This window comes from Penicillium cataractarum, assembly GCF_028827025.1.
Source record: "Penicillium cataractarum strain IBT 29864 chromosome Unknown utg000001l, whole genome shotgun sequence".
NCBI lineage: Eukaryota > Fungi > Ascomycota > Eurotiomycetes > Eurotiales > Aspergillaceae > Penicillium > Penicillium cataractarum.
In genome coordinates, this window is record NW_026622737.1 from 2,791,083 (window position 1) to 2,804,018 (window position 12,936).

The 12,936-nt window shown below is 51.3% G+C and overlaps 5 protein-coding genes across 5 annotated transcripts; 3 read left to right on the plus strand and 2 right to left on the minus strand.

Moving 5' to 3' along the window:
* Window positions 1–1,335, minus strand: N7496_000961 (phosphatase PAP2 family protein; the record flags this gene model as incomplete). The annotated part of the gene is made up of 3 exons (XM_056693892.1): window positions 1–622; window positions 689–1,203; window positions 1,270–1,335. The coding sequence occupies 3 exons, from the start codon at window positions 1,333–1,335 to the stop codon at window positions 1–3; spliced, it is 1,203 nt and encodes a 400-aa protein (XP_056560621.1).
* A 2,333-nt stretch (window positions 1,336–3,668) lies between these two features.
* On the minus strand, window positions 3,669–4,908 carry N7496_000962 (protein MEMO1; the record flags this gene model as incomplete). Its single annotated transcript, XM_056693893.1, has 3 exons — window positions 3,669–4,548; window positions 4,618–4,686; window positions 4,754–4,908. The coding sequence occupies 3 exons, from the start codon at window positions 4,906–4,908 to the stop codon at window positions 3,669–3,671; spliced, it is 1,104 nt and encodes a 367-aa protein (XP_056560622.1).
* Window positions 4,909–5,762: 854 nt separating this feature from the next.
* Window positions 5,763–6,463, plus strand: N7496_000963 (uncharacterized protein; the record flags this gene model as incomplete). Its single annotated transcript, XM_056693894.1, has 2 exons — window positions 5,763–5,919; window positions 6,036–6,463. The coding sequence occupies 2 exons, from the start codon at window positions 5,763–5,765 to the stop codon at window positions 6,461–6,463; spliced, it is 585 nt and encodes a 194-aa protein (XP_056560623.1).
* Window positions 6,464–7,838: 1,375 nt separating this feature from the next.
* On the plus strand, window positions 7,839–8,270 carry N7496_000964 (LSM domain-containing protein; the record flags this gene model as incomplete). Its single annotated transcript, XM_056693895.1, has 2 exons — window positions 7,839–7,949; window positions 8,070–8,270. 2 exons carry the CDS (start codon window positions 7,839–7,841, stop codon window positions 8,268–8,270), a joined length of 312 nt encoding a protein of 103 aa, XP_056560624.1.
* A 2,276-nt stretch (window positions 8,271–10,546) lies between these two features.
* Window positions 10,547–12,297, plus strand: phzA (putative serine/threonine protein phosphatase; the record flags this gene model as incomplete). The annotated part of the gene is made up of 3 exons (XM_056693896.1): window positions 10,547–11,890; window positions 11,965–12,117; window positions 12,268–12,297. 3 exons carry the CDS (start codon window positions 10,547–10,549, stop codon window positions 12,295–12,297), a joined length of 1,527 nt encoding a protein of 508 aa, XP_056560625.1.
* Between the last annotated feature and the right edge of the window lie 639 nt (window positions 12,298–12,936).

Consider the following 12,936-nt stretch of genomic DNA (forward strand, 5'->3'; position numbering starts at 1 on the left):
TCACACGACATCGTAGCCCGGCACAGACCGGTATCTGGGTGATTCGGTACCGCTCTGGGCGTCCGACTTGTTCCCGCCGACGTGGGGAGGTGGCTTGGCCAGTCGCAGGATCCAGCAGAGGCAGTACTCGACTGGCAACAGTAGCAAGAATACGCGGTTAATCATGAAGCACACGGTGACCGAGATCATGGCCATGACAGCGTCCAGCCAATAGTGGTTTGCAGTCGCGACGATAACGCTGAGAACCAGCAGCGAGTATGCGAATGCGAGAACCGTGTAGATGATTTGAGTGATGGTGGACTTGCGGACGGGCTTGCCGCGAAGTCGGCGGAAGATTTCAGAGTGATAGAGGAATGTGCTGCTGATCACGAAGGCGTAGGTAAAGTGTAGACTGGGCATGGCGGCGAATTGGTTCACGGATTTGCTGTCGACCCAGACACTCTCGGCATGCTCTTGACGGACGGTGTCGAAGAAGTGGTAGGACTCGGGGAGGAGACGGGGTGGCATGCATGGGTATACGCAAAAGGTTGCAAAAGCGAAGAAGTTGCCGAGGGTCATGGTGCGGCGGACGAGGGCGAAAGTGTTTGCATTGGGGGCTTCGTGGTAGTACCAGGAGATGAAGCTTGAAAGGAAGTTAGTTTTGCTTTCTTTTTTGACTTATGAATGTACTTAAGGAATGATCACTCACAGTACGGTTCCTGGGATATGCACGAGCGAGTAAATCCGGTTGAAAAAGGTCATGATGCCCGGGTGACTACCCAGGAAATAACCTTGAAAGTCCGATTCCAAAATCGGGAACAACCATCTGAAGATCGACTCATGCTCGAACCAAAGGATATCCTCGCCATGTCGCTGAGCGACTTCAACCACACCCACCTGAGCGGGAGCCAACCATTGTGCCGTCGCCTTGGTGACGGAGTAGAACAGATAGTTGACAGCCCAATAGAACATCTCGACCAAGAAGGGGAATTTGTACAAGATGCGGCTGTGGATATGGTTGGACCAACGCGATGAGTCTGGTGTGCTGATAGGAATGCCACAAACGCGCTCTGCTTTGTTCGGGTTGGGCGACTGTCCGCGGTCATCTTCTACAGAGTCAAAATACCCGCGGGGATTGCGCTCGTCAGTGGTTCTGCTGCCGAATATGCTGTAGTTTTTGCGCCGATTAAGCACGAGAGAGCCAATCATGATGCTAACGACCACCTATCATTCACCATGTTTATTAGGAATTGTCCAACGAGAATGGTCTGACCGAGGAAAGCAACTTACCAGTGGTTCCAGCCATGAGTGTGAGGAGAACTGGGGTTTCCCCATGTCCGGCGTGGTCGCCGACATTTTGAGAAAGATGAGGCCGAAAACAGACTCTCCAGTGAATATATTATGTTGACTTTGAACAGAAATCCCAGAACAAGGGTGGTTCAAACAATAATAACAAAAAAATAAGACAGCGAGAGAGCAAGGGATGGGGAAAGGGAAAAGGACCAAGAGAGGGAGCGGAAAGCGGAGGGCGGAAATCGACCACCACGAGCGAGAGTTAAAAGAGGATTATGATTATATAAACGAGATCGACAAAAGTAGGGAGCCCCCTTAGGGATTTGGGGGGAAGGAAAAACAGGGTTAAGATCTGGAAGGAACCCTTTCAGCTCTAAACGATGGGGACGTTGGACAGAATAGTCGGACGCGTGTCTTGGCCCAGGGGTGGCTTAACGAAGTACATGACTACATGTAACTAATCTGATGTGCGCCCCCTCCTCCTCCTCGGGGGAACCCAATCGCCGGTCTATAATCATCATAGAAGGCCGAAATGTGGTTATGCATGGAGAGAGAGGGGGGCGGTCTCATAATTGACCGATCCGGCTTTGGGTCGTGTGCTCGATGCGATTGGGCATTCCTTGGCATCGACTCCATAGTTGGACGGGGAAACACTGAAACTACTAGGGAATATGGAGTCCTGCGGCATAGTTTTTGGTTAGTACCGTTGATAAGGGGGATAAAAGAGTCCCCTAGGAGAATTATCTTTTCATCCGAAACTGATGGGACCAAAAAGGGAGATTATGGAGGCAATTACGTATACGGCTGGCTCGGAGAATGGAAGGCGCTTACTTCCGCGTACTCTCGTTCGGATGTTCGCCCACCCGTATTCGTATCTGGCCTTATGTGTACGGAGTAGAACTAGCTCGTGAATTACCTGACAAGGCTATGTCGATCGATCACTGACCGGAGATACGCTGACCTTTTGCTACGGCCGTACGAAGGAGATAGCATAGCATATAGATTCAAAGCATAGGGACTCCGTAGTAGAAACCCAGTTGATGACGAGTATCCTCCTATGGAACCATCCGTCCTGCACGAATGACCAGATTCCGAATTTGATTTGATTCAAAATCCTTGCAATTTTTTGCCAGCGCCCCACATCGTCACCTTCCCCTGATCAATTTATTGGTCTCCAGGTCGGACAACTTCCCCCCTCTTGGCGCAGTGATCTCCCCATTTGGACCGGGCCCAGAGAGAAACAAGAAAAACCCAGCGCCTCGATGTGCGATACATCATGCATCTAATACGGAGTACGAAGTACGAAGTACCACTGTCCACTGTCCTGCCCCTAAAATAATAATATCCTGCATAGCCACAAGAGACAAGCCACGGCGCTGCCATCAACGCCATTCATTGAACCACCACGTCAGCCCTCGCAATCTGATCCGAACACCAAGCAACGAAGACCTGACCGAATCTGGGCCGTGGCGGGTGAGGCGTCCAGGCTGGCGTTGACTGAGGCTCAGCCCTCATGTCCTGTTTCCCGTTTCTACACTGTACCGTTGGGCATCCACTCATTCCTCTTTTTCTCCGCTTACATGATTCCCAAGAAAAAAAAATTCCTTATTTAAGAAAAAGACCCAGGCGAGTCTGCGACGAATGGGCGTATTGTGAGAAATGCATAATACTCGCGAATAACTCCCCAATAGTGCACCGAAGATTCTCCCGAGCTCCACTCTTCTTCTGCTCCACTGGGAAAAATCGGTATTCGGTGCTTGGCGCCGGCCGGACTCCGAACCCATCGTACAGATTCCCCGTTCTGCGAGATAGAAAAGTATGCTTAAACATGTCAAATACCGAGGCACGAGAAAAGGTTGGTTTATTCATCATGCTCGCAATTCGCAAGGTTTGATGAAAACTTGCTATCGCCGTAATTAAAGTTCTAAGTTTCTAATTTTGACTATCCGCGCGCATCCGGCGGAGATCTAGTGGTTTTATGTCGAATTTATGAACGCCCTAAACCTTGACACTCGCCGTTTAAGTATGTACAATGCTGGACAAGTCGACGTAGACTATGCCGGTTCTCCCTATTCACTCCCGTTTATTGGTCTATCATCAGAGATAGAGTTATTCAGAGTTATAAATACATACCCACTTTGGTCCGGTCAAACCCTTCGTGCCTCACATGTAAGGACCCTGTTGCCCCATCACCTCTGGGCCGGGTCGGCCGACGCTGTCATAAGCCCGGCCAATCAATGAAGTGAACTGGTGGAAATCATGTGCAACTTCTTATGTAGACAAGTACCTCCCTGTTCTAGCCTATTATACGAGTCGCCTACAGTTTCTGAACAGTCATTGAATTGGTCATCGTTCATTCCATCATAAGAAAGAAGTCAAAAAAAAACCCTACGGGTTTAGAGAACCGCCACAGCAGAAACGTAGCTAACAGAACTGTCGGCCACATCCACTACATCCGAGCTGCGCTCATAGCGGAGGAAATGGAAAAGACCCTTCTTGCTCTCCGGTTGAGTCTCCATCACAACCTCGAGCGCAGCCATGATAACTCCAATCGGATGCCGGCCACAGACCGTATTCCCAGTGCGGTCAATAGTATCGAGGAACGTGGCGGCAGATCCAGTCGTAATGGCCGTCATCGTCGCAATATCAAATGCGGAGATACTCTCGTGAATAGTAGGCGCCGTCCTCGGGACCCTATCACGTTGCCGCAAGGCATGTCCCGCGCAGACCGAGTTGATGCTCTCCAGGACATCATCGGGATCCTGTCCTGGCTGGGGGAGCTCTTCACCCGATAATGGGAGTACCGGACCTGGCATCGGAGCGTCCGGCACGTAGTACGTGTAGCGGAAGCGGAGACCCCAGTGACAAAAGTCCGAGCTGATCACAAAAGCATTGGATGGATCTGCCAGATACGGAGCCAACAAGGCTCCGAATGCCTGCTCTGTCGCGGCAGAGGTACTTCCCACCATAATGGGAACGAGCGGTGGGTACTCTGCCGTCGGGGTGTTTGGGAACTGTAGCTGCAGTAGGCGATGGATGTATGGGAGGTGCATCTCGATGCTATGCTCATCCTCGTCGACAGACTGGCTCATGGTTGTGAATCGCATCTTGGATCCATTTGGCTTGGTTGCCTGGGTCGTTAGTAGCTTACTGATAAGCTCTGTGTCGAGTGGCAGAGGGTCGCTGGACAGCGGGGTCTCGTACGAGGTGACTTGGGGTAGAGCCAGTGTTGAGAGTGCATAGTGGTGCGATGGACCCAGGATAAAGATGCGCTTTCTAGAATTTCAAGCTCTGTATGAGACACATCGGGCTCTGGTATAGTATAAAGCGGGGTGGTAAACTCACGCCTTTGATAGATCAAGGGCCTTGTATGCAAAGGCTGCGCAGGGTCCTGAGTAGGAATACCCCGCATGTCTGTTTCATTAGTCCTTCTAGTCTTTTTAAAAGAGGCTTGGTGGGCTTGGCTGGTCAATATACATACGGGGCAATGATAACTCGAGCTCCAGGCACAGGCAGCGGTCCAACCTTATCTAAGGACTCCGGCACTTGGGCCAGCCAGTCGTCCAGCTGGCGAGTCAGGGTTCCAGTACTACCAGAGTACCAAGATCCGGCGTGAGAGGCTTGTCTGGTTGACATGATGACAGGGATCGTTGTTTTGGATGGGGTTCCGAGTGAGGTTCAAGAGTCGAATGTTTTAGGTTGGGGGAAGCTCCGACTGAGGAGAAGCGGGGGAGGAAACCGTCATCAAGTGGAGCACAATGCGGGATGCCGAATGCTCTGGACTACGGTATCCCGGATTATTTAGAGTAATAATAGGTGTTTTGGCTTTGAGCGATCCGTTTAGACGTATTTCAGACCTTGTATATGTTTACTGGTGTGAAATCAACTAATAAATTGGTTAACTCTGACTGTCCAATCATCAACATATAATGACGTCGTCACGGGATGGGAAGTATACCGTTTTCAGCCAACCTACCATTCGAGTAGGGATTCGTAGCGCCAAATGGGTTTAAATTCTCGAAGTATGCGCGTGAACATGTCTGCCCGTTGCTGATAGTTACTAGTTAATGTCATCCTATCTTTAAAGTGATTAATCAATCTCGAGCATTCCACTAATTAGTCCCTGCACGATCGGACGGTACAATTCCCGACCAGCCAACCACGAGTATTTCTTGGTAGTAGCAAGAGAGTTAATTCCTCATATATACTCAGACAGTCGATTTCTACCCACTATAGCCCCATATCAGCACCTCAGCATCCACACTCGCAGCGTTGTGTGCAATGTTGCCCATTCCGGACTAGCGTGTCCCGGTCAACGCGAATCCGCCGAACCAAAGACGCGCCCAGCCAATTAGCATGCGCGCTCCGCTCCAGCCTTTTCCTCTCGTCCAGATGCAACTCTGCTTCTTACACTGCCGGCCTGGGCTTTAAACCTGCAATTGCCCCCTCAGAGTTTCTCTGGAACATCTTATAATCATATTACCACCGCAATGTCCCTCAAGCGCAAAGCCTCCTTCTCTGGCCTCCCGTCGAGCATGGCGATGCCCATGCCTAGCGGATGGGGCGTGTCCGATAGCTCCAAGGACCTTCCCAGCCGGACCCGAAAGCGCTTCCGGAACGGCCGTCCAGATGACGACGTGGTATATGGTACGTGACACTCCTCTATATGGAGATATCTCCAATGGAGAACAGTGCTCCACGCATATCACCCCAATCCTACCCTGTACAGACAGCAGAGCAGCTTGCTGACGGCTCACGAGCAGAGAAAACCCTACGCTGGATCTTCTCTGCACAACAGCAACAGCAACAACAGCCCATTACTCCCATGGACACCGCAGACGACGCCATGATGGACGCCGAGACCAGTATCCCTTCTCCCGAAACCGTCGACCCGCGCCAACAGACCTTGCTACGATTCTTCCAGCCCCGTGCAGAGGCATTGTCGCCCTTCCGACCCTCCCGCGAAGCCCTTGCAGCTCGTGCCAATGAAACGGCTATGGACCAGGAAGAGATTATGCGCCGCCAGGCCTTTTCGCAGATGAATATGGCCGGAAGCACGAGCGGAAGCGAGATCACGAGCCCGGGTTTTTTCCAGACCGAGACGGATGTTGATATGGATATGGATGGCGGGGAGAGTAGCGATAGCTCGAATCCCGTTTCTAAGTGGGGATTCTGGAATGGAGGTGTTTAGTTGATTGTGGACAGGGCAGCGGTGGAGCTGTCAAGGTTCTCCGTTGAATCGCGCGCTGGTCGCTCGATGGGGAGAGGATGTCCGTTCATCTCGTGATATCCTTCGCATTTTTGGGGGATTTTGGGAAGGTGTTTGAGTTTCTGGTCGCTTTTATCTTGTTTACGCATTGGTTCTCGGGGAGGACTAGGCGTTATATGGACTCGGTGTTGGTGTGTCTGTTTTGGCTGAGTTCCTAGAAGGACGTAATAGGGTACCTATCAAAGGTATAATTTTGAATGAACATATTCAGCTTCTGAAGTCTTATGGCTTTGGTAAAAGTGTAGAATGCCTAGATGTGGTCAGAGGCAATTTTTAGAAATGACCTTGATATATCAGTTCTTGGACAAACGAATGAGATTTAGCCTACACTGTAGAAACAGCAACATTGGCCTCACTGTCTCGAGAGATATTCGTATGGTTAATAAGATTCGTATGGTTGATAAGAGAGAATGCGAGAAATGAAAAAAGAATAAGAGTTGAGGCAAGTTTCAAGTTCTGGGGACTTGATACCCAATGAGCCTTTTAGGCACACGAGCTTAGGTATCGCTTGCTAGCCCAGTCACATCCCAAGGCGGAGCTATATTATGCTAGTTAGTACATACAACTCTCTACTCAGGAGGAAGGAGATTGAACCCGAGGCTGAGATGAAATTAAGCTAAACAAATCACTAGTCCCGGGCTTTCTGAGTATGCTTGGCCCTTTGAATCATTATTTGATCAAATCCACGGTTCTCCTTGGGGGTCTTTCCCACGACTCAGTTGTCATGCGAAGAAAGAGGGCAAATATATTAGAGCCTAAGCAGTATTAACTATAGACATATTATCTAAGTCTTCTCCTATGAATCGTCACTTTATACTCGTTGCGTGAAAGCTCACTGAATCAGATAGAGCAGGCAGTGTGTACGTGGTGAATGGAGAAGGCAAAGCAACTTGCATTCTTCAAATAGGCGAGAAATAGACGCCTAGTAGATCAATTTAGCTCTTCTTCTTTGCTTTAGACTGCCCGCGCAGTCCTTCTCTTCGAATATAGATCGTTTCAGCGAGGTGGGCCCATTGATGGCCTCAGGCACCAAGAAGCTGGTTCCCGAGGTGTTTGCTGTCAGGCAATGACGACCATCCCCTCCAAAACACCCGCGAGCGATTAGTGACGAGACTGCAGTTGCTCGACTTTTGACAATCACAAACCTTGACACCTACATCTGCTGCCTCTCTGTCCCGGCCTGCCATTTGAGTCACCAGTGAGGCTTGCAAATCGTCGACTACCCCCGCTCTCGATCTTGCTTGCGCCGACCCCTCGGACCCTCACATTAATTGAGACGCCATTCTCTACAGCGACAATGGAGAGTGAAAAGGCAGTCGAGTACCTGAATGGCCTGCTAGGCCGAACCCTGCGTATTCATGCTACTGATGGCCGCATGTTTGTTGGCCTCTTCAAGTGCACTGATGCGGTAAGCAACCTCCGTGTGATCGTTGATCGCAGTCGAAGAGCGAGAATACAGTTGGAAGATTACGCTTTGTGATACCTATTCTTTCGGGCAGTGCTAATGTTAATTATTCTCGTATTCTAGGAGCGCAACATTATTCTTGCCAATTCTTTCGAGTACCGCTTGCCTACTGCCTCCGCCATCCAAGAAGCCGCTGCAAAGGAGACCGAGTCGTGGGACAAGACCGAACCCAAAGCCGCCACCGTTAAAGTCAATATGAGTAGTCGACTCATTGGACTCATCGTGATCCCCGGCCGGCATATTACGAAGATTGAGCTGGAGTAATCGGTTGAACTCGGGCAGCGCCTATGATCACGAGACGTTTCAGCTTGTTGCTTTTCCCATGAGACGCACCTTGGAAACCGGGGAACCCAGGATTATGAGCGCTTCCGCGGAGCCAAGCCTGTGGGATTAAAGCCAATCCAAATCCCGAATCGGACATGTTCACCCGGTATCTGCCCCTTACACTACCTCTACAATCTCAGCACACCACCTGGGTTGCCTCTCCGCAGGCACGAGGGTTGAAGGTGGGGCTGCCAAGAACCCGTTGTCCTGGCGGATGTGATGCTTGCTACTGCTCAATCAACGTGGTCCGGGGGACACAGCAGGATTCTCGCAGAATCATGGAGGCTTGGCCAGCATGTCCGCTGCCACGAGGTCTTCGTTTTGGGGAATTCCTTTTGCTGGTCTGGCTGGGGAGTGGACGATGTGATGGAGGGGGGAGAAATGGCGGTGTCTCCGCCACTGGGATACCTTGGCACTCATGCAGTGGCTGTTGTGCAGGACTAAGACGCCCTGCGGCTCTCGATCCACTCAAGTCGCAATCTTTTGCCAGGTCAAGCCACCCCTCGAATGGAGCTGAAGTTTACCTATTGTTTCTCGGAAACCGTGGTGCTGGCTAGTGGTTCATGGCACCGAGATCTCGAACCTTCTTACCGCTGCAGACACCACGTGAGGACTCTAAAGCCCCCTTCAACTGTATTTCTCGATGTAATTTGTGGATGATCGATTATGGTCTGGTAGAGGGGTACATCAGGCCGTCTCCCCCGCTGTTCGTGATAGGAGAGTTGGGCGGAGGCCTAAGCTCCATGATCACTTAGCTGTTACTGGCTAAGAGGCTCGGAAAAGTCAGTCGGAACAGACTATATCTGCAATATTGTTTCGCACTGTCCTTTTCTATCAGACCGAATTCAAATCGAGGGAGCATCTTCACGAGATCAGATAGATTTCGCTTATCAAAGAGAAATAGCCAGGGCCTAGAAGGATGCAGTAGCGGACAGACCCGCATTTTCTTGTTATCATGATGATGCTACAATGTAGATGGATTCTTTTTTTCTCCTACATTTCTATTTTGGGGCCTAGAGGTTCTGTTTTGCTTAAATACATCAGTAGACTTTGGTTTGTAGAAGCTAGTTATCAAAGTCATGAACGCATCAAAGACCCAAGGACTATAAATACTTACAGCGGGCCCAGACTCTCCACGGGCCGGCGATGATCCGGCGGCAACGCTTACGTAAGTTGAGTGGCCAGAACCGGACTTCAGCTGATCCTCCAAAAGTACGGCAAAAGTAGTCCAAGTCCGCCTTCTCCGGTAACTGCGAGGTACCTTCTCATAGCATAGCGGTGGCGGAGTACCTCCTCCCTACATCTAGCCCTTCCCTTCCCCTCCTTCCTTTCCACTTCCCTTTTACGATAATCAATTCAATCTCCAATCTTCAAGACACATACCCACCCCCCTCCCTACCCATCGTGAGTTTCTCTTGTCTCTTTTCTGTTCCCCTCCTCCGACTCTCCACTTCAGGTGGGATACCATCACCCTGGCCCACGATCCCCATACATAATGACGCATTCCTCTCTACCCGCTCATCCTCCACAACCCACACCACTTCCAACTTCCTTCAACCCTCCCTTGCTTTTTCTCTCCAACCTCCACATACCCCGTTGAAGCTCCAGCTTTGGTGGAGTTCAGCCCTGTCGATTCAACTCCCTTCGGCGCCTGACTGGATCACCCCCGTTAGGCAGAGACTAATCCCGCGTGCAGGAGCTTCCTGTCCGTGCAGCCTCGGAGCTACGCCTCTCATCTCTTCCTTCCTCTCGGACCGAGCTACATCCAGCTTTTTCGTCCAGCTTACTCCGGACTTCCCCTTCGGACCATCGTAGTCTCTCGCTTCGACTGAACACCCGCCCTACTCATCTCTCTGCTTGACACTGCCAGGTCGCTTCATCGCCTTGCCTACCGTTGCCCCCAGCTCATCCTTTTAACTTTTTTTCCCTCACCTGCGTGGCTGTTCTTGGCTAGATTTCACGTTCCAAAACACCGCATCCTGTGGTGAACAATCGCAGAAAACCCTCGCATTCGCATTGCCCACGCCGTGTCGGGTATCTGCAAGGTTAATATACTGGTGATTGGAAACATTGCACCCTCCCCGGCGCAAGGAAGCCAAGACATTCCAACGCCCAGGGGAACCTTTCTCGGCGTCGCTCTTGGAACCTTCGTTGTTCGTGCGATCACTCTGCGCGCCCCTCGTTCCTAGCTTGGCAGTTATCCTAGCCTTGCAGTGATGGGTCAATCGCATTCCAAGGGCAACGCCAGCTCGGGCGACCCGTTGCAGTCGTACCCGTCCTTTTCGAAATCCGACACCAAAGAATCCATCCGCTCGTTCCGCGGCTCTATTCGCTCAAAAATCCGCAGCACCGACAGCCCTCGTGCCTCGACAACCGCCCTCTCCCAGACCGAAAGCCAGGGTGACAAGTCCGATGCAGGCTCAGTCAGATCCAGTCGCCCGGGCTCCGTCGCCGGCCTCTCAGCCCCAGGATCTGAGAATGTCTCACGCACAGGCACACCGGAGCCCCCACCATCGCCCTCGCTGTCCTCCAGTCTCAAGCGCGGCCATAAGGATGTGAATGCGATGCAGCAGAGTGGCGAGGTGGACCTTGTGTCCGATGGCCCTCCATCTGGCGGTCCACCTGCCGGAACTGCTTTGAAGGCTGGCGAATCGATCTTGATCAAGCGTGAAAATCAGCTGAACCCTATCTTGGATTTCATTCTCAACGCCCCGCTCGAAACCTCCGGGTCTCCCGGAATGGGTATGGGTGCTCTGAAGTCGATCGACTTGGACGACATGATCTCGAGACTGTTGGATGCTGGTTATTCCACCAAGGTCACCAAGACCGTTTGTCTCAAGAATGCCGAGATCACCGCTATCTGTTCGGCCGCTCGGGAGCTCTTCCTTTCCCAGCCAGCCCTCTTGGAGCTGTCTGCTCCGGTCAAGATCGTTGGTGACGTCCACGGTCAGTATACCGATCTGATTCGCCTCTTCGAGATGTGCGGTTTCCCGCCCGCATCGAACTACCTCTTCCTGGGTGATTACGTCGATCGAGGCAAGCAGAGCCTGGAGACGATTCTCCTGCTGATGTGCTATAAGCTCAAATATCCGGAGAACTTCTTCCTGCTCCGTGGTAATCACGAGTGTGCTAACGTCACACGGGTATATGGTTTCTATGACGAGTGTAAGCGACGTTGCAACATCAAGATCTGGAAGGGCTTCATCGATACCTTCAACTGCCTTCCTATTGCCTCCATCGTGGCCGGCAAGATTTTCTGTGTGCACGGTGGATTGTCGCCCAGTCTGTCGCATATGGACGATATTAGGGGTATCGCCCGCCCAACCGACGTTCCCGACTATGGTCTACTGAATGATCTCTTGTGGAGTGATCCGGCAGACATGGAGGAGGATTGGGAGCCGAATGAACGTGGTGTTAGTTATTGCTTCGGCAAGAAGGTGATCATGAACTTTTTGCAACGTCATGACTTTGATTTGGTGTGCCGTGCGCACATGGTAGTCGAGGATGGATATGAGTTCTACCAGGACCGGATTCTGGTGACCGTCTTCTCAGCACCTAACGTAAGTTTTGTTGACCTTTTTCTTGGAGTTTGTAAGAGTATTTCTGGAATGATTGCTGATGTTTTTGTTTCCAGTACTGTGGCGAGTTCGACAACTGGGGTGCTATCATGTCAGTCTCTGGGGAGCTCCTCTGTAGCTTCGAGCTCTTGAAGCCTCTGGATTCGACCGCCCTTAAGAATCACATCAAGAAGGGCCGTAACAAGAGGAACAGCATGCTGAGCAGTCCTGTAAGACGCCCAAACCCAAAGCCCCCTTGCTTTTTCTCGCTTTTCCGTGCCAAGCGAGTCCCATGGAGTCGAAGAAGGATGCCAAGGATCCCATTTTCGTTTGCGATGGTGCTACGTTCAATAACTAACGCGTTACGCTCCTTATTTTAGCCGGCACTGCCCTCCGCTCAGAGTTTCTAGTTTGCATGATCGACAATCTACGAGTCCCGATTTCGGGATCCGGTATACGCTTCCCTCGCCCTTGGCGCAGATCCTTCTGCAGAACCCGACAGAAATTGAAATCCGATCTTCACCTCCCCCTCACCAGCCGTATGGTTGCAGCTTCGTTGCTGCAGTGTGGTTGAAGAATGAAATTAACTCCCCTGGGATCTGCCACAACTCAGTCCACCGAGGGTCTTTTCAGACTCTTATGTTTTTTCTGACCGACCAGATTAGTCGCGTCAATGCCCGTGGTGCCAAGCCAAACCATTCAATCTGGTTCGATTCAAGCCGAAAGCTCCAGACTCTATTCCACGCGCGGGCGGATCCCACTTATGACCAGAAACACAGAGGAAGGTAGGCTTGGGGTCGCCATTCGTGGATAATCCCTTGCCCGCGCCCCGGCTTTTAGGCTCGTGCCTTTGGGCATGCATGCTGATCATATCCAGACAGGCCCGGGCCCCCGATGCCGCCGGACAGCTCTCTTCTCTTGCCTTTGGCTCATTTTCTCTGCCCTCTGTGTATCTATCTACTCTCTTCTCTCTATCTCTAGAAATTGGCGTTTGGAGGGGTCGTTCATCCTTATCCAATTCAAGTTACTACCCGGTGATGGTAGTTTTA